Raw genomic sequence first — 23,397 nt, 5'->3', positions numbered from 1 at the left:
TTACATGTACAATGAAAAGCGGGAGAAATTTTGGTTTGTCATTCAATCGAATTAGTTACGAATGACTTTTTTGTTTATGAAAAATGATTTATCGAAGTATCGGTAAAATTTTCATTAAAAGAAACTGAAACATAAAATACATTTATGGCGAATGATTTAAATTTTTAATATAACATCAATACACCATTTCTATGATTACAATATGATGTTTGGCTCACAGTGTCAACACAATTTTAAAGAAGTAATTCTTAAGACAAAAGTAATTAATTGTTGTTAACAATTGCATAAGTAATCAAAGATTACAGAGATTATCTCAACGAATGCTATCTTTAAATGAGGTAAGGTCCCACTTTAAACTAATAATTTCTTTAGATGCAACATTTATGCAATTTCGGTCTAATAGGGTCTAATAGGGCGTGCAGTTACTTGGGAATAATGTGGGTTAAATCCAGCATCTATAGCAACTCTGGTAGTGTGCATCTCTTGATGCATCATCCTTGCAAGTTTGGATCAGGTAGGCCTTATAGCTCTTGGTAATGGACCTGTTCTGAAAGTTTTAACCTCGTCACTCATTTGGAAAATGTACGTCAAATCCCGCATCCAAAGCAACTCTGATAGTGTACAACAATAAATGTATCTTCAATGCAAAGTTGGTAAGCAAAGGACCTATATCACTTTAAAATAAACCTGCTCCATAAACTATAACATGGTCGCTCATCCAAGAAACGTAGGTCAAATTCAGCAATTGAATCAGTTCAGTAGTGTGCATCCTTAGATGTATCATCCATGCAAGTTTGGTCAACATAGGGCAAATATTTACTTAAGAATGAACCTGCTCCAAAATCTTTAAGTTGGTCACTCATTCTGAAAATTTAGGTCAGATCGAGCTTCCGAAACAAGCCTAGTAGTGTGCATCCATGCAAGTTTGGTCAATATAGAGCTTATAGTTACTTGGAAATGAGACCTCCTCTTGCTTGAAACACTTTAACCTGCTCCAAAAACATTAACTTGGTCATTCTTAGCTAACATTGCAGACTCTGAAACTTTGACCTGTACAATGTAACTTACTAGAAGCATCGTCAATGCATCTCTGATTAATATAGGGCAGAGAAGTACTTGAAAAGAAATCTACTCTAAAAACTTGAGACACCGACGCCGACCTATTACACAAGCTCCCCCAACTTCGTTGAGATGAGCTAAATATGGCTTCTCTTTGTTCATTCATGCGTAAAGTCCGCCGAGATAATTGATAATGCAAGGTGAGGGCTCACAATGGACCCTAATTAAGAGTAAATTAAGTGTTCAGCATTAGAAATTGAAAAACGGTAGTTTAAAAAAAAGGTTTCATTTAGAGAGAATTTATGTTCCTGATCGGCGCAGAGAAATTTTACTGTTGCGCGAAAAAAAAATTAATGTGGCGCGCGTACGATGTGAAAAAGGTCAAGGATAACGCTGAGTTTTACTATTTGATGCATATATGGCAAAAAATGAAATAAAATAAAATAAAATAAAAATCAGACTAAGTGTATTTCCTCATTTTACGAAAAGTTCAGTCTGTTGTAGAATAACGTATTGAAAATATCCAGTAAACAGATATAAATATTGTAACAGCACCACAGATATCTAACGATATTTATATATATGTTTAAAGTTAAAATAATTGACGAAGAAATCTTACTTTCTCAAAAATCTTATCCTGCTGCACTGTTAGCATTATCACCTATTTTAAAACTTTAGGTTGGAAGAATATTGGAGAAAAGATGAAGAGTGCAAGGAAGTTAAAAAGGAAAACAGAAGTTTACTTGAAAAGTTGAGGCGAAAGGAACAATATTCAGATAACAACAGTTCAAGTAGAAAGTCAGAAGAGGTTATTGCAAGGTAAATCATTCGGTCATCATTTTTTGAAATATTTCTGTGTACAGTAAATTATTATATGTAATTTAATTGAATCAATATCAAATTGAAAACTATTCCGTCTTTGGGTAATGGTGAATTAAAATGATTTTTGATTTCGTGCTTAATGCACAAAGCAAGTATTGCTCTCATGAATTCAATTGATTAACGCATCGACTCTTTTTTTTTGCTATCATCAATTTAATTCATGCGCGGATCAATTCGATTAATGAGAATAAAACTTGATTTGACAAGAGCATGAATTCTATCTTCAATAATTTTGGTCAATTCATAGAAGGGAGGATATTTTTGTATCTATCGCAATATTGCCTTAGAGATGACACTGTTGACAATGCACTAAACTAAATTATCTTAAAGTCTGCAGAATCAACTACACACACTTGAGGTCGAGTATAATTTTCTGCAACAGGAAAATAGAAAACATATAAAGTAAGAAAACAGATACCCGAATTACTTTCTTATTTAGTATAATAAATGATGTTTTAATGAAAGACTGTTTGTTTAGTTTGAAATAAAGATAAAGAAGTTCTGAAACAAAGTTGTAATCTTCAACTAATTTTATGACGTGTGTACGTTGTTATTTATGTATCGATCGTCACTTTAAGACTGGGACCCTGGACAATGAAAGACAATTATCAATCAGAGCTCCCTACAGAGATGAAAAATATACTTCATCAAAATGAAGAACTGTGTAATGAAAATAAAAGACTGGAAGAAAAACTTAAAGCAATGTAAGATGATTTTCTTTTCAATCCATGCAGTAAAGCTAGAGTGAAAAACTTGTAAATAATCAATTGGCTAGTAACATATCTAATTTTTTACCATTTATACCCTAAAAATGATTCTTTATAACATTGTTTCCATTTTTAAATGAATACATGTAGCTTAAATCTAAAAGTTTGTAGATCTTATATGGGGAAGACACGTAGTCGATGATGAGTCTGAGAATGTCTTCCATATTCTTATTTTAGTCAGAATAAGATACTACAACACATAATAAAGCATTTAATATTCACTTCCACACTCTTATAATCTTTCTTAATATATTCGATCTTTTTTTGCAAGAATGATAAGAATGTCAAGTAAAGAAGGTTTTTGAATCCCAGGTTTCAAGAAAAAGCAGATCTTGCATTGTTGCATTCTACATCAGTTAAGCAAAAGGAAGAAGAAATTTTAGTAGCAAAGGAGAAACTGAGGAAAGTAGAAATTGAAATGGAATCTCTCAAATCAAGGTAAATATCATAATGTTAAAAATTTTCAAAATAATTTCGACAGTAATCACAAATGTGATATTTAAGCTGAAAGATTCTGAACAGAGATTACATGTTGTACAAATGACTCCTTTTAGAGAAAACAGGAAACCTAATGAGGAAAAAAGTTTGGAAAAGAGAAAAGTCTGCTTTGTAGAAAAAAAAAGTTGACGAATCTTTTCAAAAGTATTGATTAAAATTAAAGATTAAGATTGACTTTTAAACAAAAAAAATGTAGTTCAAAATAAATATATTTGTAATTTTTTTTTCGTTTGTATAACATTTTATTTTAACTGTTTTTAAGTCTTGAAGACGCAGATGAAAAAATGAAAGAAGTGGAAGTAATGGAAACAATCATACAACAGCTTCATAATGAAAACAAACATCTGAAGGTCGAGTTATCTACAATGAAAATGGAGAATACGCGTTTGGAACCATTGTAATTTGTTTATTTAAAATTTGATACAAGTATTGTGATAACTTCTATTGCGACAGATTACTATTTTAAAATAGCTAGGAATAGAGTTTCCTTTACTCATTTATGACGTTCATTTAATATAATGGCTTTTGAGTATTGTAAAAATTATCACATTAAGAAAAAAATTCCATAGGAAATTCTTTCCCCCACTCCTTAGCACCAGCAGTATAGCTAAAACTCTTCATGAAAATTTGAGACCATTCTTTATAGATATGACAATAACAATTCCATGTCTTATGAAAAATCTTGCCATTGATATGAATTAGAGGTGTTAAATATTATGCGATTTATATTACCAGTATCAATTAATGGAGTTTTATGAAGAGACTGACTTTTACAATCGACGACTGACTTTTACAGTTTAAAGGGACCAACTCCAAACATGAAAAAGGTGTAATAGGTGTCTATTCAATAACAAATGATTAGCGTTTGTTTTCGATAAATAAGAAAATTTAAGTTTCAGGGCTGGTAATACAATTATTGACAAATATCTGCCTAAGTTGAATTAGTCTTTTTATAGCGATCGAGCGCTCTGTGGTACATATATGTACAAAATGCGCATTAAAGTGGTAAAATTTATCGTTTGAATGGAACGTTTGGGTCTTTCTTATCGAACGTCAGTTGTTAAATAATGACACCGATTTCGTTAGAATTGAGAAATCAATATTGGTCCAAATGTTTTAAGACATCCCACTCTCCGAGACTAGCAGCGAGAGTTTTGCTGAAATAAGGATATTATGAAGTTTGGAGAAAGATCGAGTGCGAGACTCCCCGCTTCTTTCAAACTCACGTTCTGCAAGGTATATGTACGTATTTGTCATGTCTATTGACGTTATAACAAATCGTGTATCGATCGAACACGTTTTTACCTGGTGTTTATGTAAACTCCCAATCTGATTGACTTTTGTATTTATGGAATACCTGTTCTAAGGTATTCGAATGAATCATGTGAGAAATTAACGACATTCGAGGGCTGTCACTCAGTGCAGACTGTGTTTCCCCGCCGACTCTTCCCATCAATAAACTGCATTCTTCTTTCTGGAGAAATACCAGGTATAATTTAAAAACCAAAGTTCAAAAGAAAGCTTCCAAACTCCAAAATCATATTTCGGGAGGGGGGGGGCTTCTTTCAAGATCAAATTTTCTTCAAACATTGCCACATAACCCTGATTTCACTATGCTGCAACCAAAAGTTGGGGGACCTACTTTTCTCTGAACATTTTCTAAATTAAAAAAAGAGGGGGAGGGGGACAGACCCCTCTGCACCCCCCCCCCCCCGATACTACGTGCCTGCAGGATACACCGCTTTAAACAACTCTTTTTTAATGAGAAATTTCTAGGTCTGTTATCTTGTCATTCACCTTAAAGGAGTTAACAAAATTACATTTGAAAAATCATTTGAATTATTAATCAATTGATATTAATTTATTTTATTGAAATAATTAGTAAATTTTATTGAATGTAAAATGTGAAAGAATAGTGCATTACATGTGCTAGGATTGATTTATTCAGACCCCGAGAATTCTCAGAAGCTTCGGGAACTATCCTTAATAAATTCACCGTATGCCTTTTGGTTGGACCTAAGCAAATCCAAAATCGGCCTGTTCTTGCCTTCCTGTTATCTGTCTGGTCTAACTTTCGGGTGAACTCAATAAAAGCGCAATTAACACTAATCACTTATCTTCCCCAAGAGCGCATCTCCACAACTTCAGGGATCCTGAGTCCACTCGTGGCCGTGAGACCCTGATAAACTTCATTCGATACCAAGAGCGATGCGAGACAAAGAATGGCAGCAGTTTTGAGGATTAAAATCTGAAGTTGTTCGGCTTTTTTCGTTAAAGCCTCAAGTCTAAACGAAAGTTAGAGAAGTGCTGATGGAAAAGGATGTGAGCTTGTGCGACATGGCCGAAACCTTTGATCTTCTTTGACTTTCAGTTTATTAGGAACCTTCAAGTCTTCTGTGATCTTTTTATATTGTTCTTATTTTTTATCTATGAGCACATACATGCATGTATGATTAGGAAACACCCCCCCCCCCCACACACTTATTGCCTTGGAACACTCTTGGGAAACCAAGCAAGAAACGTACAGTAGAATCATTACCAAAAAGTTTCCGAAACTCTAGAGAGTTCCCAGGGTCAGTGATTCCGAATAAACAAATGCTAACATATGCATATATAATGCACTATTCGTTCAGACTTTTCAAAAATTAAATTTTAATGAATTTACAAATGTGATTTTGTTAACTAAATAATAATGAATTGCAAACATAGAAATTCATAAACACACCAATAAAATTTTCATTAATAAGAGCTGTTTTAAGCTTTACTGTCAGTGTATCATGCGTATCACGCACTCGCTGTAAAAACACGAACTCAAGTTATCCTGATACATGTATTTGTAAATTATAATGTGTTATCAGCCCTGAAGTTTAAAAGTTCTCATTGTTATTGAATACACCTATTACATGTTTTTAATGTTTGGAGTTGATCCCTTTAAATATTATTGTAAAAGTCAGTCGCCAATTGTAAAAGTCAGTCTCTTCATAAAACTCCAATAAAAGTAGTAAGACTACCAGACATTCATAATTTATTATTTTATTTTAATTAATTAAAAAAAACCCAAATTTTTATTTTGTGATTATATCGGCAAGGTTGAGAGATATTATCAAGTTGTTTTCATTCACAAACCTAGATCTAAACACGAAGAGATCACAGAAGTGCAGCTAAGAAATCTGAAGGCAGAAAATCAGACTTTCAGAGAATATATCTCTATGCTAACGAAAGAAAAGGAGAGTGCAAAGGCAAAGTAAGTGCCCTTTTTAAATTACGTTCACTGGAATTGAAACAATGTAAGGTTTTCGAAACGAATTCATTTATTTACTTTGTGTATTTTTGTGCAATGTATATTATTCCTTTACTCAATAGGCTAATTCAATATCGTTTAAAGGAGATTTAAGCATGTTTCAAAAAAGGGAAATAATTAAGAAATAGTAAATGTACTAAAGGAGGACTTAATAAAAATCTTTAAATGATTCTGATAGTAAAGGAGGACGTCAGGATAATGTTATAAAGTTATATAAACTATATCCGTATTTCGAATGCATAAAACGATTTTATAGAGTATATATTGCACTTTAAAAAATCGATATAAGGACAATATTTTTCTGATATTTAAAAATATAAAAGAATAGTATCCAAATACTTGATAGACTTAATGAAGACGAGTATAAACTGAAGACAACACAAGAAGAAATGAAGCGAAAAGAGTTTGAGATTCGAGATCTAAAAGCACGAATTCAGCAGGAAGAGGAAGAAACTAAAATTCTCAAAGGGGAATTTGCATCGGCTTCAAAGGAGCACAAATATTCAATGAAATGGTATAAAATGATTTAGAGACATTTTTTAAAATTGTTCCCTTCCAAGTGACATATCTACATGCTTTTTAGAGTTTTATTTTTGGTTTAGGTGCGAAGAGACACAAGAAGAAAATCGGCGTTTACAAGCGAATATAAATCAGCTTCGTGCTGAGAACAGAAAGCTTCAAGACGAAAATTCCAGATCAAGAAAAAAGACGCTTGGTGAAACACAACAGCAACTTCATTCGTCCTCGAGAAATGAGTTACAACAATTGGAAAGCAAGATAGCGGATCTAGTGAGTGAAAATAACCAACTACAAATGCACATTAGTCAACTCTCCAAAGAGAAAGATGACACATTGAAAAGGTACTGAGTAATTAAAACAATTATTTTTATTATAATGTTTGTGGTACTAAAACATTGCATAAGACCTAGAGGTTTTTTCTCTTCTTATTCAAGTTCATTTCTACATCTATGTATTTTATTGAATTTAGTTTTTTAAACTGAACAAAATTACTTCATCTGGCCAAAAAAAAAACCCCTTGCAAAGCAGACAATTTACTAAGGAATAAGTTTTCCTTTTATGTCAAACTTACTCTCTATTATTTGAGCACATCATACATTTATTCGATAAAGAAAACATAGCTTTTACACAGCATAAATGGAAAATAGTCTTTAAGAAAACTGCATACAAAAGGAAAGAAAACAAGGAAATGCCTATAAAAACATCGAAGATTTTAAAGGGAGAAATGCTGTTTTGATTAAAAAAAAGACATAATTAAATGAAAACAATCATATACCCAAGCATTTTAATATTTAAATTCAGAGATGCAGAAATTCAACATAAATTAATGGCAGAAAATCAGATTATGCAAGAAAAACTAGATCAACTTCGTGCTGAAAAGAGATTGCTCGAAGACGAAGCTGTAGCCTCAGCAAGCAAAAAGCTCGGTGAAACTGACCAAGAGCTTAAAGTCATGGCAACAAAAGTTCGACAGTTAGAAGAAAAGGTAACTCAACTATCAAGTGAAAATAACCACCTACATATGGATATTGCTGAAGTTTCTAAAGAGAAAGACAATGCTCTCACAAGGTAAAAATAAAACTGGCTTCATTAGTACACGTTTGTAAATATTTAAAAGAAATTATCTTTTAAATTGTTGTTTCATTTTAAGTGATAGATCCATTGTTTCATAGTTTCCCTCTTGTTATAGATGTGAACAAACACAAGAAGACAATTGGCAATTACAGGCGTATTTAGATCAGCTTTCTGCTGACAACAGAAAACTTCAAGATGAAAATGCCAGATCAAAAAATGAAATACTTGAAGAAACCCAACAACAGCTTCATTTCCTGAGAACTGAAACACAACAATTTGAAAACCGGATAGAGGAACTAAAGAGTGAAAATAGCCAACTACGCATGCACATTAATCAAGTATCTAAAGAGAAAGACGACACACACGCCACACTCAAAAGGTAATAAATACATATAATTTTATTATAATGTTTTGGAATAAGAAAGTCAAATAAGAACAGAAGAGTCTTGGTGGAGATATTTTGTTTTTAAGTTGCATTAATGCATTCATATAATCACATAGAGATGGTGTAGTTTTATTTTTATTTATGTAGAAATTTTTAATTGTGACATGGATATACCCTATCTATAAAAAAAGAATAAGCCAAAAGTGGACTTGATATGATATAGATTTAAGATTTTTATTTTCTTCAAATTTACAATCTATTTTAAATGCATATCATAGAAGTGTTTGTGATATAAAACAAAGCTAGTCAGTAAATGACATAATTATAGTCTTTATCAAACATGTAAAAATTAAAGAGAAATAAGTTTTATAAAAAAATTGAGATACGAGCAAGAAGTACAGTGTGTATAAATAAAATAATATGAATGAGTAATATACAATTATCTACATTTATCCATTCTAATTTTTCAATTTAGAAAAGCAGAAAGTGAGCAGAAAGTAAAAAAAGAAAATCAGAGTTTGAAAGAAAAGTTAGATCAACTTTGTGCGGAAAAAAGATTGCTTCAAGACGAAGCTAGAGCATCAGCAAGCAAAAAGCTCAGTGAAACTGACCAAGAGCTTAAAGTCATGGTAACAAAAGTTCGACAGTTAGAAGAAAAGGTAACTCAACTATCAAGTGAGAATAACCAACTACATATGGATATTGCTGAAGTTTCTAAAGAGAAAGACAATGCTTTCTCAAGGTAAAATGTTTTTTCTTATTTCCAAACGTCATTGTTATCTGTAAATGAATCCACATTTAATGCTTCTTATAATCTTCTTTTTCAATATATCCAAAATAAAACTGGCTTCATTACTACACGTTTTTAAATATTTAAAGGAAGTTATCTTCCATCGTTTCATAGTTTCCTTCTCATTATAGATGTGAACAAACACAAGAAGAAAGTCGGCAATTACAGGAGTATTTAGATCAACTTTCTTCTGACAACAGAAAGCTTCAAGATGAAAATGTCAGATCAAAAAATAAGATACTTGATGAAACCCAACAACAGCTTCATTTCCTGAGAACCGAAACACAACAATTAGAAAACAGGATAGCGGAACTAACAAGTGAAAATAGCCAACTACGCATGCGCATTAATAAAATATCTAAAGAGAAAGATGACACATACACCACACTCAAAAGGTAATAAATGCATACATGTTCATTATATTGTCTTGGAATAAGAAAGTCACAAAAGAACAAGAGTGTTTTGGAGGAGATATTTTGTTTGTAGGTTGCATCAATGCATTCATCTTATCACATAGAGATGATATATTTTTATTTTTATTCATGTAGAAGTTTTCTAATTCTGACATGTATATAACTTTATCTATAAAAAAAATTAAATTGGTAAAAAAAATGGACTAGATATGATTTAAGATTTTTTACGTCATTTTTACAATCTATTTATATGCATGTCATAGAAGTATTTGTTATATAAAACAAAGCTATAGTAGTTAGTAAAAGACATACAGTCTTTATCAGACATGTATGCAGAGAAAAAGAATTGACTATTTATCAAAAAATTGAGATACGAGCAAGAAATACTGTTTTGATAAATAAAATAATAGAAATGAGTTAAAAACAATCATCTACATTTACCCATTCCATTTTTTCAATTTAGAAAAGCAGAAGTTGAGCAGAAAGTAATGGAAGAAAATCAGAGTTTGAAAGAAAAGTTAGATCAACTTTGTGCGGAAAAAAGATTGCTTCAAGACGAAGCATCAGGAAGCAAAAAGCTCAGTGAAACAGACCAACAGCTTAAAGTCATGGCAACAAAGGTTCGACAGTTAGAAGAAAAAGTAACTCAACTATCAAGTGAGAATAACCAACTACATATGGATATTGCTGAAGTGTCCAAAGAAAAAGACAATGCACTTACTAGGTAAAATGTTTTTCCTTCTTTCCGAAATGCACTGTTTTCACATCAAATCTTTCATAATATTATCTTTTTTATTACATTCAAAATAAAAGTGGCTTAAGATATATGCGATATCATAGAGGCATCTTTGCTATTTTCATTATATATTCAATTTGAATAATGCTTTTAAAAGAGATTAAAAGATAATAAGAACAAACAAATTATGAACAAAGCAAAATATATGCACCGATTCCTTTGATTAACATACAGTGTTAATTATAAGAGTCATCGCCCCTTGAAAAAATCTTTAAAAAGAAAATTATTTTCAATAAACTTTGCTTGCTGACCTATGCTTTTAAAACACTTTAAAGTATAAGCTATATTCTTATGCATCTTTTTACCCGATGCTTTTTCTCAAAATATCAATATGTTTAAAAAAATATATAAGTGATAATTTGCCCATAGGCCTCTGTGCTTAATTGATAAAGTCTTATTTATCTATTTTTACTTTCACCTTGATCTATGGAACAGTTACACATTTTCATTCGTTTGACTTTGTGTTAAGATTGTTTTTGCTATTTATGCATGTACATTAAGCATATACTGTAATTGAGGATTAAAAGAAAATAACTCTTGGTAATAACACACTTGAAAAAGAAAATTATAACATGTTGAAGTTATTTTTTTTATTAGAGGAATAATTCACTTTAATCAGAACGAAATATATTGGGAAAAATAACCTACATGTTGGACTTTATTCCACTGCAGATTAAGTAAAGTCGCGGGCGCCAAGCTAACTCATGGCAATGCAGCAATAACCGACCTTAGTGACACCAATCGTCCAACAAAAATAGCAGAAAAATTCTCCGAGTTGTACGACAACCAGTGGACGGATGCTTTTGAAGAACTTGACAATACTTACAACAACGAAGAGGAAACTATACAAGTTCTTCTGCAAATTTTGCAGGTCTAAATTAAAGATTCAATAAATAGCATTTATACTCCTACTGTTGATAAAAGTGTATTTTTATAAATGTAAGCTAAACTTATCATCCTAGCAGTTTATGACCAATTTTATTTTTTAATCAAACCAGGACGCATATACCTACTGTGTCCGAATAGAGAATAATTATGAAACAAGAATCGGACAAGCAATCTTTACACTAACAGATGAAAATTCAAAAGAGGTTTGATAATTTAATCCTTAATGTCACATTTAAAAGTATTTGAATTATTTTTCTGAATTTGAACTTTTAAGATAGATATTTCCAATATATTATTAGACTCGCCAGATCACTAGCGCAGATGTTCCTGTGCAGAAAGCCCTCACAGATTTAAGGCTGTCGTTGGGCAATTCCTCTTGTTTGCTTATAGAAGAGGTAATGACAGTAAATAATAAAGAATGGAATTTAATGTCAAAATATTATGATAAAGGATACAAAGTAATAAAATATTTCAATTTTCAGATGTTTCTTGCGAGACTTCCAACGATTTTGAGCAAAGTCGATATTACTGTGTCCCCGAAAACAAAGTTGTACGCCCGTCAGTGTGCAAGTTTGTGTTGGAGAATGAGAATCCGTGATCCACCCGTGTTCGTCCGCTTTGATTTCAGAAGAGGGACGACATTTAACACAGATATACTCCGTAGATATACCAAAACGGGAGGATATCTTGATTTCATTGTCTGGCCAGCCTTGTACTTACACGAAAATGGACCTGTATTGTCTAAAGGTGTAGCACAGCCAAAACATTCGCCATGAGAAATTAAAATCTTATATAACAATCTGCATTGTTTAAAGCCTGTGAATTTAAGACTCGACATTTATTTGGAATTGTATATATTTTTAAGGATGTTTTGTTCCTATTTATTAGATTATCATTCTATACTTTTATTTTGTGTCCGTCTTTTAAAGATATTTGTGGAATTTTGTTGAAATTAGGACGTGATATCAGAAAGAATAACAAGTAATGACGAACACACGTTAATCAGTCTTAAACTTTGTCTAAATGTCTACGAATAGCAAACTTTTGTGTACTAAGTCTATGGATATCTCGAAGATATGCAACCATCTTCACAACACTTTCGGCAAATCAAATTTCTGGTTTAATGCTACTGGGAATTTTGTTTTATTTTTATTTCAAAATCTTATTAAAATGCATTGAAGATGAGTTAAAACATATAACTGAGAGTAACTCAAGTATACCAAAGTGTCTTTAGAAGATATGAAGGGAATATAGCAATATCTGTAGACTTGGGACACAAAAGCTTGCTATTGGTCGATATTTAGACAAAGTTTAAGACTGATAGACGTGTGTTCGTCATTACTTCTTATTCTTTCTGATATCACCTCCCAGATTGAACAAAAGCTTCCATAAATATCTTTTGATAAAGGAAATTTAATTCGTACGATAGAAAGGATATGCCCCTCACCCCTTTTATCAAAGATAATTGATTAAGACAATGAAGATCTTAAGTGTTGCGAAGATTATTAAAGAACAAGAGAGTTGCAATCATACAAACTGATATGCAAGTTCCAATATATGCAGTAGATACAGTCTAGTACAAGTCATTGTATCATGGGCAAGGGTTGATCAGATTAAATCGAAAGTTTTACATGGGTATAAATGGATATAGAAGAATCTTTTGAAATACATTAAAAGGAATAAAAGATTCTATTTGACAAATATCCATGCTTGGTTATGTTATAAGGTCAGGGTTGTTTGTTTGAATAACACTCACACACACATTACGTAGCTTAAGTGAGGGGTATGGCAGTGAGCCTTTTGTCATTATGAAATAGGTGAAGATAACGAACAGTGATCGATCTTAAAAAAAAGAAGTACAAACAATACAGATCTGTAAACGGGGCATAAAACACGGACCCCTAGGGGAGTAAGCATTCCCTGTCAACCGGTCACACCCGCCTTGAGCAATTACACAAAGAGATTTATTTTGTCATTTTTTTACTGTGTTTTACTGTATAATCTATTCTTAGAGGAATACCTGTTACAATTTAAAGATTATAAAAATGTCCATGTATTTCCCTTACATAGATATAATGATTAATTCTCTGAAATTGTACTGACTCTTGATGTTTTTCCCACAGTAGGTAAAAAAATATTTAGACAAATAATCCATGTAAATTAATATTGAGGAAAAAAAAGTATTTTACATTGTACTTTGTTTATTTTATCAGTGTATCAGTGTGTAGTAGCTTTCCAATTGGAATACAATTATGTGTAAGAAAATATAGTTTTTGCATTATATCACAAAGATGTTAACACCCTTTTTTAAAGGATTAGGTGTTCTGTTGTAATTTGAACAAAATTATCATCTTTAAAAGATCACTGATTAATCCCAAAGCATCCTTGAAACTGGAATCAATTTTAATCATTAAAATATAACCTCTTTTAGAACAAGCATGATCAAGCAGGTCATCTAAAAAAATTACTTTGTTAAACATCATTCTGATTCTACATACAAGTACTCTGAAGTTGATATTAAAAAGATGCTGGAGTTCCTCATTGAAGAGAGTAGGTCTTTCAACAATCTGATGGAATTCCGATGGGTACTAATTGTGCTTGTGCCAGTTTAATAGCCGACCTATTTTAAATGCCTAGGAAGCAAAATTTATTCAGAAGCTTCTACATGAGAAGGAAACTCTTGCTGTGGCCTTCAACTCGACTTTTAAATATATATGGACGACCATTTATCAATTAACAATAGTTACTTTCATTCATATGTTGACTCAAGATATCCCAGTGAATTTCGAAATTAACGATGCTACAGAGTCTGTCACAACCTGTTTCATATTTGGATTTTATTAACTATGGACGATAATGACCATCTAATAACTAAACTGTTTGACAAACGGGGTCACTTTTCCATCGTCAACCTCCCTTATTTATGTAGTGTACTCCAAATTACCTTCATATGGAGTTTATTTCTCCAAACTGATTCGAAACGCAAGAACATGCTCTGAGGACGATCATTATTGACAAATAAGTTGATGTTACAAGGATTTCAACACCCTCGTTTTAAGTCACTTTTTGCAATTCAATCAATAACGGCAAAACATCAACAGATTAAGAATTTTTACAAAGTGCATATGTCAGTATTGTTTTTGAAGAGTGGTGGTACCATAATGTTTTATTTGTCGGTTAATTAAGGTAGATTTGACAAAAGTAATTACAACTATCTTACAAATCAAGAAACAATATAAGGTTAACAAGTGCATATTTAACACATAAATATATGCAAATGAATGAGAAAGACCGTAAACGTCAATCTTTCAAATTTAACAGATTTGTCGTTGAAAGTCTTTAGTTTTCGATACCAGTGCGTTTTAGTGAGTTAATTCTGTTTTCTTTTTCAGGTATGTTAAAGTCAAAATGATTATCAATTATTTACATAGAGGTATCTTTCAATTCTGATATCCTGCTTGTCCGAGGCTTTAAGGAGCTTTTCAATTTCTTTGTTTTGTTTACATTCTTCGTAAAGAAGTCTTTGACTACTAGTACTTTAAAAACTGCTGATCATTATTTAGAAGGACGTAGTTTGATGAGAACTTGTTAGATAAGGAATTTCAAGTTTACTGAAACTAAATTATGTTATATATCCTACAAAAAAGTCTGAAGTAGTGTAAGAAAAGTATGTTTCGTGTACACCAAATGTTACTACGATGTTATGAGAATTTAAATAATGAATAATAATTACAATCTAAGTATATTCTAAACATAGTGGTCTATTTATCTCGTTCTGTAAATAACTCGTAAATAGTCTGACGATGTAACTTTAAATTTCGTAGTTGATTGATTTTTAGGTCAAACCAAATATTGATTATTGATCTTGATATAAGGTTTCGTGATATGTATCAAACCTAAAAAGATTAGGCTGTTATCCAAACAATGATATCCACTTAAGGTAAGAAGATTGCTAAAACAATTACTAAGTATGAAAAAACATATTGTTTATTTCATATAGAAATCTTCTCAGGAAGAAATCACTTTAATTGTTGTGAAAAAGAAATGAATTGAAACATTTTAGATATACATATTTGATCAGTGTTTAAAGAAATATTAAGTGTATTTTTTTAAATCTTAAAATTCATTTTTGGGTACAATTATAACGCATTTGTTATTCACATTCTTAAGCTTTCCACTGATAGATGACCGGTTTTGTCCAAGTCTATAATTGATAAGTTTTCTTGTACCGATATTTCTTGTGAAGTTTGCTATGTGTGTGCAGTATGTTTATAATTTTACCATTGATATTAAGGCTTCAATACCAAGGCCAACATTCAGCTTCGATTGATTTTATTATTGATCATTCATAACTTGCAAAATGAAACTGCAGTGCAATATTTTCTAATTTTTCAGAGCAGGGAAAATCTACGGATAAAATGAGACGTTCTCCTATCTGGGAACGAGGGGAAAGACGTACCTCCTCCGCCCAAAGTAAGAAAAAATATCTTACTGTGTGATTATGGTGAACTATAATTACGGTTATGTTGGCTTTTCACTTTGAGTTATTGGTCCAACTTGAACTTTTCTACCACAGTGTCATAATAACAATCATAGCTAAATCATTGCTATGATTTCTTGTATTTGGTATAGTGTAATAAAGAAAAGAAACAATTGAAATAATGTTTGGTAAAACATCCACTAAAGTTTTTCTCTAGAAATCTTAGAAACATTCAGATAAATGTTAAGTGTATTAACTATGTATATGTTTTGTTGTAGCAGGATTCATATTTTGACGCTTTGAGTGGAATCCTTTTTGATCTTTGTTTTTAATAATTTGTAGTAATCAATTCACATCCATCCTTATCTATGTCAAATAAACATGGAAAATTCTGTTTTTTCTACATACTAAATTCAAATAATACTGGTACAACTTACCAGTTTATAGATCCTATTTTAACTCCAAACTAATAATTAAGGTATTTACCCTGACAAATGAAATTCTTTTGCAATCTTTTAAAAAAAATAATTTAAAATATATCAGATGCGAATAATAAATTTTGTTTAGCATTGAAGATTTCAGTTATTTTTTTTAAAAATATAGTAATTATGTTCCACGCAGTCATGGATATGCCAGCACATGCGGAGTTGACGTCTTGTCTGCAGTTCCCGATTGTGTCATATGTCCTATATTGCAGTTGGAGAATAAAGCACTGCTAGAAAGAATCCAAGCCTTGAAAAACAAGTAGGAATTTACATTAAAATAACTCATAGTTTCAGTACAATAATGTGCATTCATATTTACATGTATATTTCATATGAAATAAGCATCAGTATTACAAATGGTGTACATTTCATTGAAGCTTAAGCAAGAAAGAAGACTTAAAGATATTTTTGACAGAAAGGCGTCCCAGTTTTCTTTGTAAGATTTTACTCAAGAAAAGAGAAGAGATAAATCGATTGAACATGCAACTGCGAAATCTGTAAGTTCATTGCCTCCTAGTTCCTTGATTACATTGACTAATTACATCATTTATAAAGCAAGATTTATCACTTTTTTAGGTCAAGAGATAACGATGATCTGCAATGGAGACTAGAAAGTGAAACAAAAAGAACTGAGTACTTAGAAAAAAGGTATGTGACTATGACTATAAAGGACAGATAACATTTTTATGATGACCGTGATGTTTTATAACTTTCTCATGCGTACTTATGAGGAAGTGTTACATCAGAAATTCGATTAGAGTTCTGAAATAAATAAAGTTTTTTTGAAAATAAAGCTGGCAAAGAGACATAAACGTATGTAATGTGATATGTACCAAATTTATTCTGTGATGCTCTGTGAAAGGGGCAGTTATACGTTTCTAAAAAGACAATTTGTTCTTTTTTTGTATTCGATATGGTTTTTATAAAACCTAACTGTTTTCGGCAAAGGTTCTGTGATACAAAATACGCAACAAAATACTTATTGAATGAATCTTTATCACATTTCAAACACATGGTACATACATGTATTTTTTTTTTTTAAAAAAAATCAAAATCTCTAGGCGCTCCACAGAATTTTAAATCAACAAAAATCAATAACTTTCTCTCGATTTGAAGTTTTGTAAAGCGCAGAGTACAATTCAATCAGATTTTTTTTGTCTAAAATTTATGCTGATGCTCTAAATAGTAAAAAAGGCAACAAACCCAATTTTCATAATCTGACAGACGTTTTTGAATCTAAAACTTTTTTTGATCAAAACAATTCACAAACCCTGTTAATATTTTCATTTATGAACGAATTGTATTGTGACTCAACTTTTGTGTTAAATTCGAAGTGTATCATGTCTAAAAATAGTTTTAATCTACTCTTTATGAAAGATACGTATTTCTATAAAAATATTATTTTCTAACAACCTATTACTTTTTTCTCGAATTTAAATCTCATATAATATTTAATTATATTGTTAAAAATGAATTTTTTTTTCAGATATTGACATTGTTTATTGCAAATTTTTCTCTAAGGGTACATTTTTTCACAGCCATTTACAACATACCTGACTATTTATAGTTTATAAATTCCATGCTCCTTGACATTTCATTTATTTGTTTATTAGAATACGAAGTTTGTAACGTTTTCACACTTTTTTACTTTTGAGGAAGTTCGAAGTTGATTCTTATTAGGACTTTAAACTGAAACACAGTGGCGAATTACACGTAAAACTACTCAATATTTGTTCCTCACTTATAAATAAGTAATCTACTATGTCATGCAGGTATATATATCAGCGAAATATTCAAATCCTTGAAATGACATCTAAACATTTTACGTAATAAACGATGTTCATTTTATTGAAGCTTATGGAACTCTCTCCGAAAGAAAGAAGAGACGACTGAAAAAGATTCTAGTTTTCTATGGAAGATTTTACAAAAGAAAAGAGAGGAAATAGATCATTTAAACAGCCAACTTAGACAGTTGTAAGTTAATTTCTTATTCTTAATTATTAGCTTGTACATTATTAATTATTATTGATCATTATTAATTTCTGATTTCTTTTCGGTGCTTGAATACGACTTGAAATTTTCAGTATTTATGTATATTTATCACATGATACATGCATTTATTATTTCAACAGAAAAATAGAAAACGCCAATTTATGGAAACAAACGGGTGAAGTAAAGGATACAATTGAAAGCCAAGAATTTGAAAATCAAAAAGAAAGAATTCAATACCTAAAGAAAGCGTATGTAAATTTGATAAAAATCATAATATGCATTTATTTCATCTTGATTAAACAAATTATAGTTTCTGACATAATACCAATTAATCTTAACAGGGACCATATACTAGTTTATACGTCACTGATCTTAGGTTCTGATTCAAAGGGTACAATCTACTGGTATGTAACGTACCGGTAGCTCAGTAAAAACTTTAAAAATATACCTTTGGTATATATTCAGTCTTGAATGGATCTAAATATCTCATTGTGTAAACAGGTTTATAGTTTTGAGATAATCACTTATCGATTTATATAAGTACTCTGTAATAATTTAACATTCATCACAAGGTAACAAGAAGGAACACGAAAATAAGTTTAGATACAAATGCCTAAAAAATCCATTTAATTAAATTATTTTTCGTAAAGATCAAAGTAATCATTTTATTTCACCTTTTTTCTCTTGTTGTATTCAAAAATGTTTCGTAAGATTACTTTTAACCTTATAGACTTGAAGTACCTAAAACAGAATATGACAGTAAAAAATGTGAGATCATAAAACTGAAAGCCGAAGTTACTCGTTTGCAAGCAGAATTGAATGAACTCAAATCAAAGAGTTTTTCGCCTACGACTTGTAGTAAAGATGATAACAGGTAGGTATACAACTATATATATATATATATATATATATATATATATATATATATATATATATATATATATATATATATATATATATATCTTACCAAAATTGTTTGCTTACTGGATACTGAGTTATGATGTTGCTATCCTGAAATTGCAAACGATAAACAGAATATAGAAGATTCAGTTCTTTCAACATAAAAAAATTTGTTTCTATTTGTAAAAAAAAATTATTATTTAATGTTATTAAACCCTAGAAAAAGAATCGTCAAATTCAAAAGAGAATGTGAAAGGTAAAAGTGAAAAAAAAAAATCACTGGAGAGAGAACTTAATGACAGGATTTTTTTTCTATGAGCATATGTATTTTGTTTTAAAATGTAAAATAAAGCACACTTTTAAACTTCATTTCAAGACGTGAAACTGACATTCACAATTCAAAATCGTCAGAACAAGCAGAGGTTGAAAACTTGCGCTTCGAAGTACAGATATTGAAAGCCGAAAACAAGAAATTGGCAGAAAAAAGAAGACAAATGTAAGTTTATGTACAACATACTAGAATGCTATGTGCTAAAAACAAGTATTCAAGTTAGAACCTACCAAGTACAAGCTAATAATTGGAATTATAACTTTACAGTTCACAAGAGAAAGAAGATCTGTCATTGGTGCATTCAACAGAACTGAAAATACGGGAAGAGGAAATCAGAGATGGGAAGAAAAATTTAGAAAATTTGGAGACTGAACTTCAATCTCTTCACATAAAGTTAGGCTTTTAAAATATATATACAGTTGATCAATATCACAAAGATGTAAAAATTGAAGGCTTTATTACAACTTCATAGGTTACTTTCTTTATATAATTCGAGAAAATAAATTTCTTACAACTCAGAATTAATTTGCTATAAGGAACGTTGACCAATCCAAAAATTTCCGATATTTGGATGTTTGATATACAGAATTTATACATCGACAATGGAGTTCACGTGTTACTAGCTTTCTCAATGAGTCGATAAACTTGTAACAATGGATACTACTTTTCCTAATACAGCGTAAATGAATAAATAACCATCAAGTAAAACCTCTGTCGACATGGATCTCGAATTCTCTATTTTTAACACCGAATCTCACCTTTTTTGTATGTTATAGTCCGATCGTCTTAGTGTCCCCAAATGTGTCTTCGAGTGTAGAACTTGCTCCACAATTTAATATCCCCAGGTAGTATTTTCCCAATAAGTGCTTTCACTTAAAAAGCGTTCATAATCGAACCAGTGTTTTCTAAGAGTGACTTGAGTAAAATAACTACTTTGACAGTATACTTTGAAAATTTAGTGAAGGGTCGACAGGTTTTAATTACTCCAATACTTTTATAAGGTCTTGATACAAACAATATTCACGCAAAATATGATAATACTACATTCCAGCCTTCCAAGGACACATATGACGCAAACAGATGTACATGTAGTTGAAAAAAATGTATCAGCACCTCACGGATATCAATTCAAAAGGAATGTTATATCGATTTATTATACATTTACTGATTTTTTCCTCTATATAAAATTGGGATCGTTAGATGTGAATGATTTCTCAGAAATCGCTGTCAATGGACTAATTCCTGTTTTGCCGTGCATTAGTCAAATGAGCTAATCCCTGATTCGAAAGCTAAACCCTGATTATCCGTTATCCTCTATTTATTTTTTACTTTTTAAGAGTTAAAAGTATATTGAAGAGTGAGTAAGGAAAATTCCAGTTCTCCTCAACCAGAATAATTACTCTTGGATTTGCCTAGGGAAATGGTACTGGCTAAGGGGAACCTGAATCTTGCTAACTCCCTAATTGGTATACTTTAACCATATATCTTAATAGTAATTTGAATAATTGAAAGATTAAAACAGATTGTATGTAAATTTCGATTAACTATTACTTGATTAGATTTTGTGTTCAACTTATACAGAAACAAAGAAAATGAGAACAAATTGAGAAGAACTGATCAACATTTCTCAGAAATCCGGAACTTGAACAAGCAAATTAGTGAACTAAAAGAAGAGACTCATACGTTAGAAAAGCAGGCGGAAAATCTGAGAGAAGAAAACATCCGAAATCAACGGTAATAATAATAATTTTAAAAAAAGTGTTCGTTCTTCTCCTTGAAGGCATCCAAAAATTTGTTCTTTTTATAAAATGCTTCATTAATCAGATCATTCTTTTCCTTAAAAGGAAGTTTGAAGCAGAGCTAAAACAGAAAGACACTCAAGCACAACGAACAAGAACTGAAATAGACCGATTAAAGCAAGTCATTCTGCAGCTAGAAAATGAAAATCAAAGATCACACTTTCCCTTTTTATCAAAGGCAAAAGAAGATGCATTTCATAGGTATTACCTAAACAAAAATAGATTTTATTTTTTATTTCAAGAAAATATTTAAAGCAATTCAATTAAAGTTTTGTAGAGATATTTTTATCTTATATCGTTATGTGGTAAAAAAAATAACAAATTGCGATCGTAATTTTCAAAATATTCCAATTTTATTTTCTGCAAAATCTTTTGTTGAAAAAAGGATCAGCAGATCCAGTTTCGACTACAGTACTAAATGACTAAAACGGTAGCATTGGATGAAAACCACCGAATCTGTAAATTTTATTTTAATTTCTGGCATTCAAGTCCTTTTGGTAATAAAGAAAACATGAAAATAAAAAGAGGCCAGGATAAATAATGATATTTTGTAGGGATTAAGGATGGGGGATTGTCACTGAATGTACAAATATTCTAATGTAGATATATAACCAAGGGAAAATAAAGATTCGCCAGAGAAGATAATTAAAGAAAATATACAAGAAAGTATATTTTCTTTAGTATATTTCAAATAGTTCTGGACGCCTAGTCCTCCGCATAAAGATAAAGAAACTGCATTGACAAACAGTAGAATATTAATCCCCCCTTGTAGTATTGAGGTGGAAAAGCCATGTACTCTTGACTGGATACGGATATTTAGTCACGAGTCAATAAAATTCGCGGATCGAATATGATCATGTACATGATGCATGTATCAAACTGTTGGCATTGAATTAGGAAAGAAAAAATATAGTATTAGGAATCCAAAACTGTAATGCAATTATGCAGTGCAGCAGGTCGTCTCTTTCATTGGTAATGTTCATTAACAAAAATGCAAAAATTGTAGCCAAAACGGCCTGAAACGCAACAGTGATTATTGCAAGGATGAAGTTTTATGTTTTACCGTATGTGCTCACTCACTATTGTCTTTATAAAAGTGACGATGTTAAATTTACACAGAGACAACGATAACAAAAAGAAGTTAAAACTTGCTGATCAAGATTCTTCAGGAATTCGATACTTGAAAGACCAAATTAGTAGCCTGAAGGAACAGAATCATACATTACAAAAAGAAGTTAAAAGACTGAAAGAAGAAAAAGTCCAATTTCAGCGGTAAAAATGAAATGTTTCTTTTTGTGTCCGTAGTTATACTTTAGCATATCTTTCCTCAATATCTACACAAAGCCTAATTTTTTTTGTTTCTTTTAAAGAAAACGCAAAACTGATCTGAAACAAAGAGACTCACAAACACACAGACCAGGATCTGAAATAGAGCGACTGAAGCAAGTTATTTTGCATCTAGAGAATGAAAATGAAAAACAAAAATCACAAATTTTAGCCATAAGGATAAAAGAAGAAGATGCATTACAAAGGTATAATTACTTAAACAAACGATATTTAAGATAAAAAAAAAACAAAGTTGAAATTGAAGTTATCTTCATATCAACTAGATATGTAACAAAATAATGTTTTACCAACAATAATGAAAAAAAAAAACCCATGTCTTGATGATATCTACACGTTTAATCACTGTAAGTGCTAAATATATGAATTCATAAGTATTGGATCTAAAGTATCCGCAATGAGTAGCTGATTGGTGAAAATGTCCAGTATTATACAAGTATAAAAATTGCATTGAAAAACGATACAAAATCCCCTACGTAATATACTTATCATTATCTGGTCCAGCGACACCTGTGATACCTCGGTTTTGACAGATCGGCCCGAGATTTTTGACACATCGGCCCATATAAAAAGACTCCTTTGCCCAAGCAAAAGTTAATATTTTGATAGTAATATCATAAATATATTCAACTAATTTTGTTAATTCTTTCGCAGAATCAAATAATTTTACAAAAATCAAATTGGGGATATGGGG

At 30.9% G+C, this 23,397-nt stretch overlaps 2 protein-coding genes across 2 annotated transcripts in view; both read left to right on the top strand.

Moving 5' to 3' along the window:
* Positions 1-23,397, top strand: part of LOC133192939 (girdin-like) — a 41,515-nt gene that overhangs the window by 15,886 nt on the left and 2,232 nt on the right. The window lies entirely within an intron of this gene.
* LOC133192356 (myosin-11-like) lies at positions 334-11,361 on the top strand. Its single transcript, XM_061328372.1, has 14 exons — positions 334-338; positions 1,738-1,878; positions 2,520-2,645; positions 3,021-3,146; positions 3,469-3,603; positions 6,337-6,450; positions 6,854-7,021; positions 7,110-7,367; positions 7,828-8,094; positions 8,216-8,479; positions 8,961-9,227; positions 9,407-9,670; positions 10,152-10,412; positions 11,157-11,361. Exons 1-14 carry the CDS (start codon positions 334-336, stop codon positions 11,359-11,361), a joined length of 2,601 nt encoding a protein of 866 aa, XP_061184356.1.

The sequence above is a fragment of the Saccostrea echinata genome, unplaced genomic scaffold (assembly GCF_033153115.1).
Source record: "Saccostrea echinata isolate AGI-Se365-2 ecotype Australia unplaced genomic scaffold, CSIRO_AGI_Sech_v1 ptg000025l, whole genome shotgun sequence".
Classification (NCBI taxonomy): domain Eukaryota; kingdom Metazoa; phylum Mollusca; class Bivalvia; order Ostreida; family Ostreidae; genus Saccostrea; species Saccostrea echinata.
The sequence above is the reverse complement of the archived record's forward strand: the minus strand, read 5'-3'. Positions and strand labels throughout refer to the sequence as shown.

What these genes read in the sequence shown, in the direction of transcription:
- LOC133192356 (XM_061328372.1), top strand. An exon ending in AAAGACAATGCTCTCACAAG is followed by an intron (nt 8,095 to 8,215) that starts GTAAAAATAAAA and finishes CTCTTGTTATAG; the next exon opens with ATGTGAACAAACACAAGAAG. An exon ending in AAAGACAATGCTTTCTCAAG is followed by an intron (nt 9,228 to 9,406) that starts GTAAAATGTTTT and finishes TTCTCATTATAG; the next exon opens with ATGTGAACAAACACAAGAAG.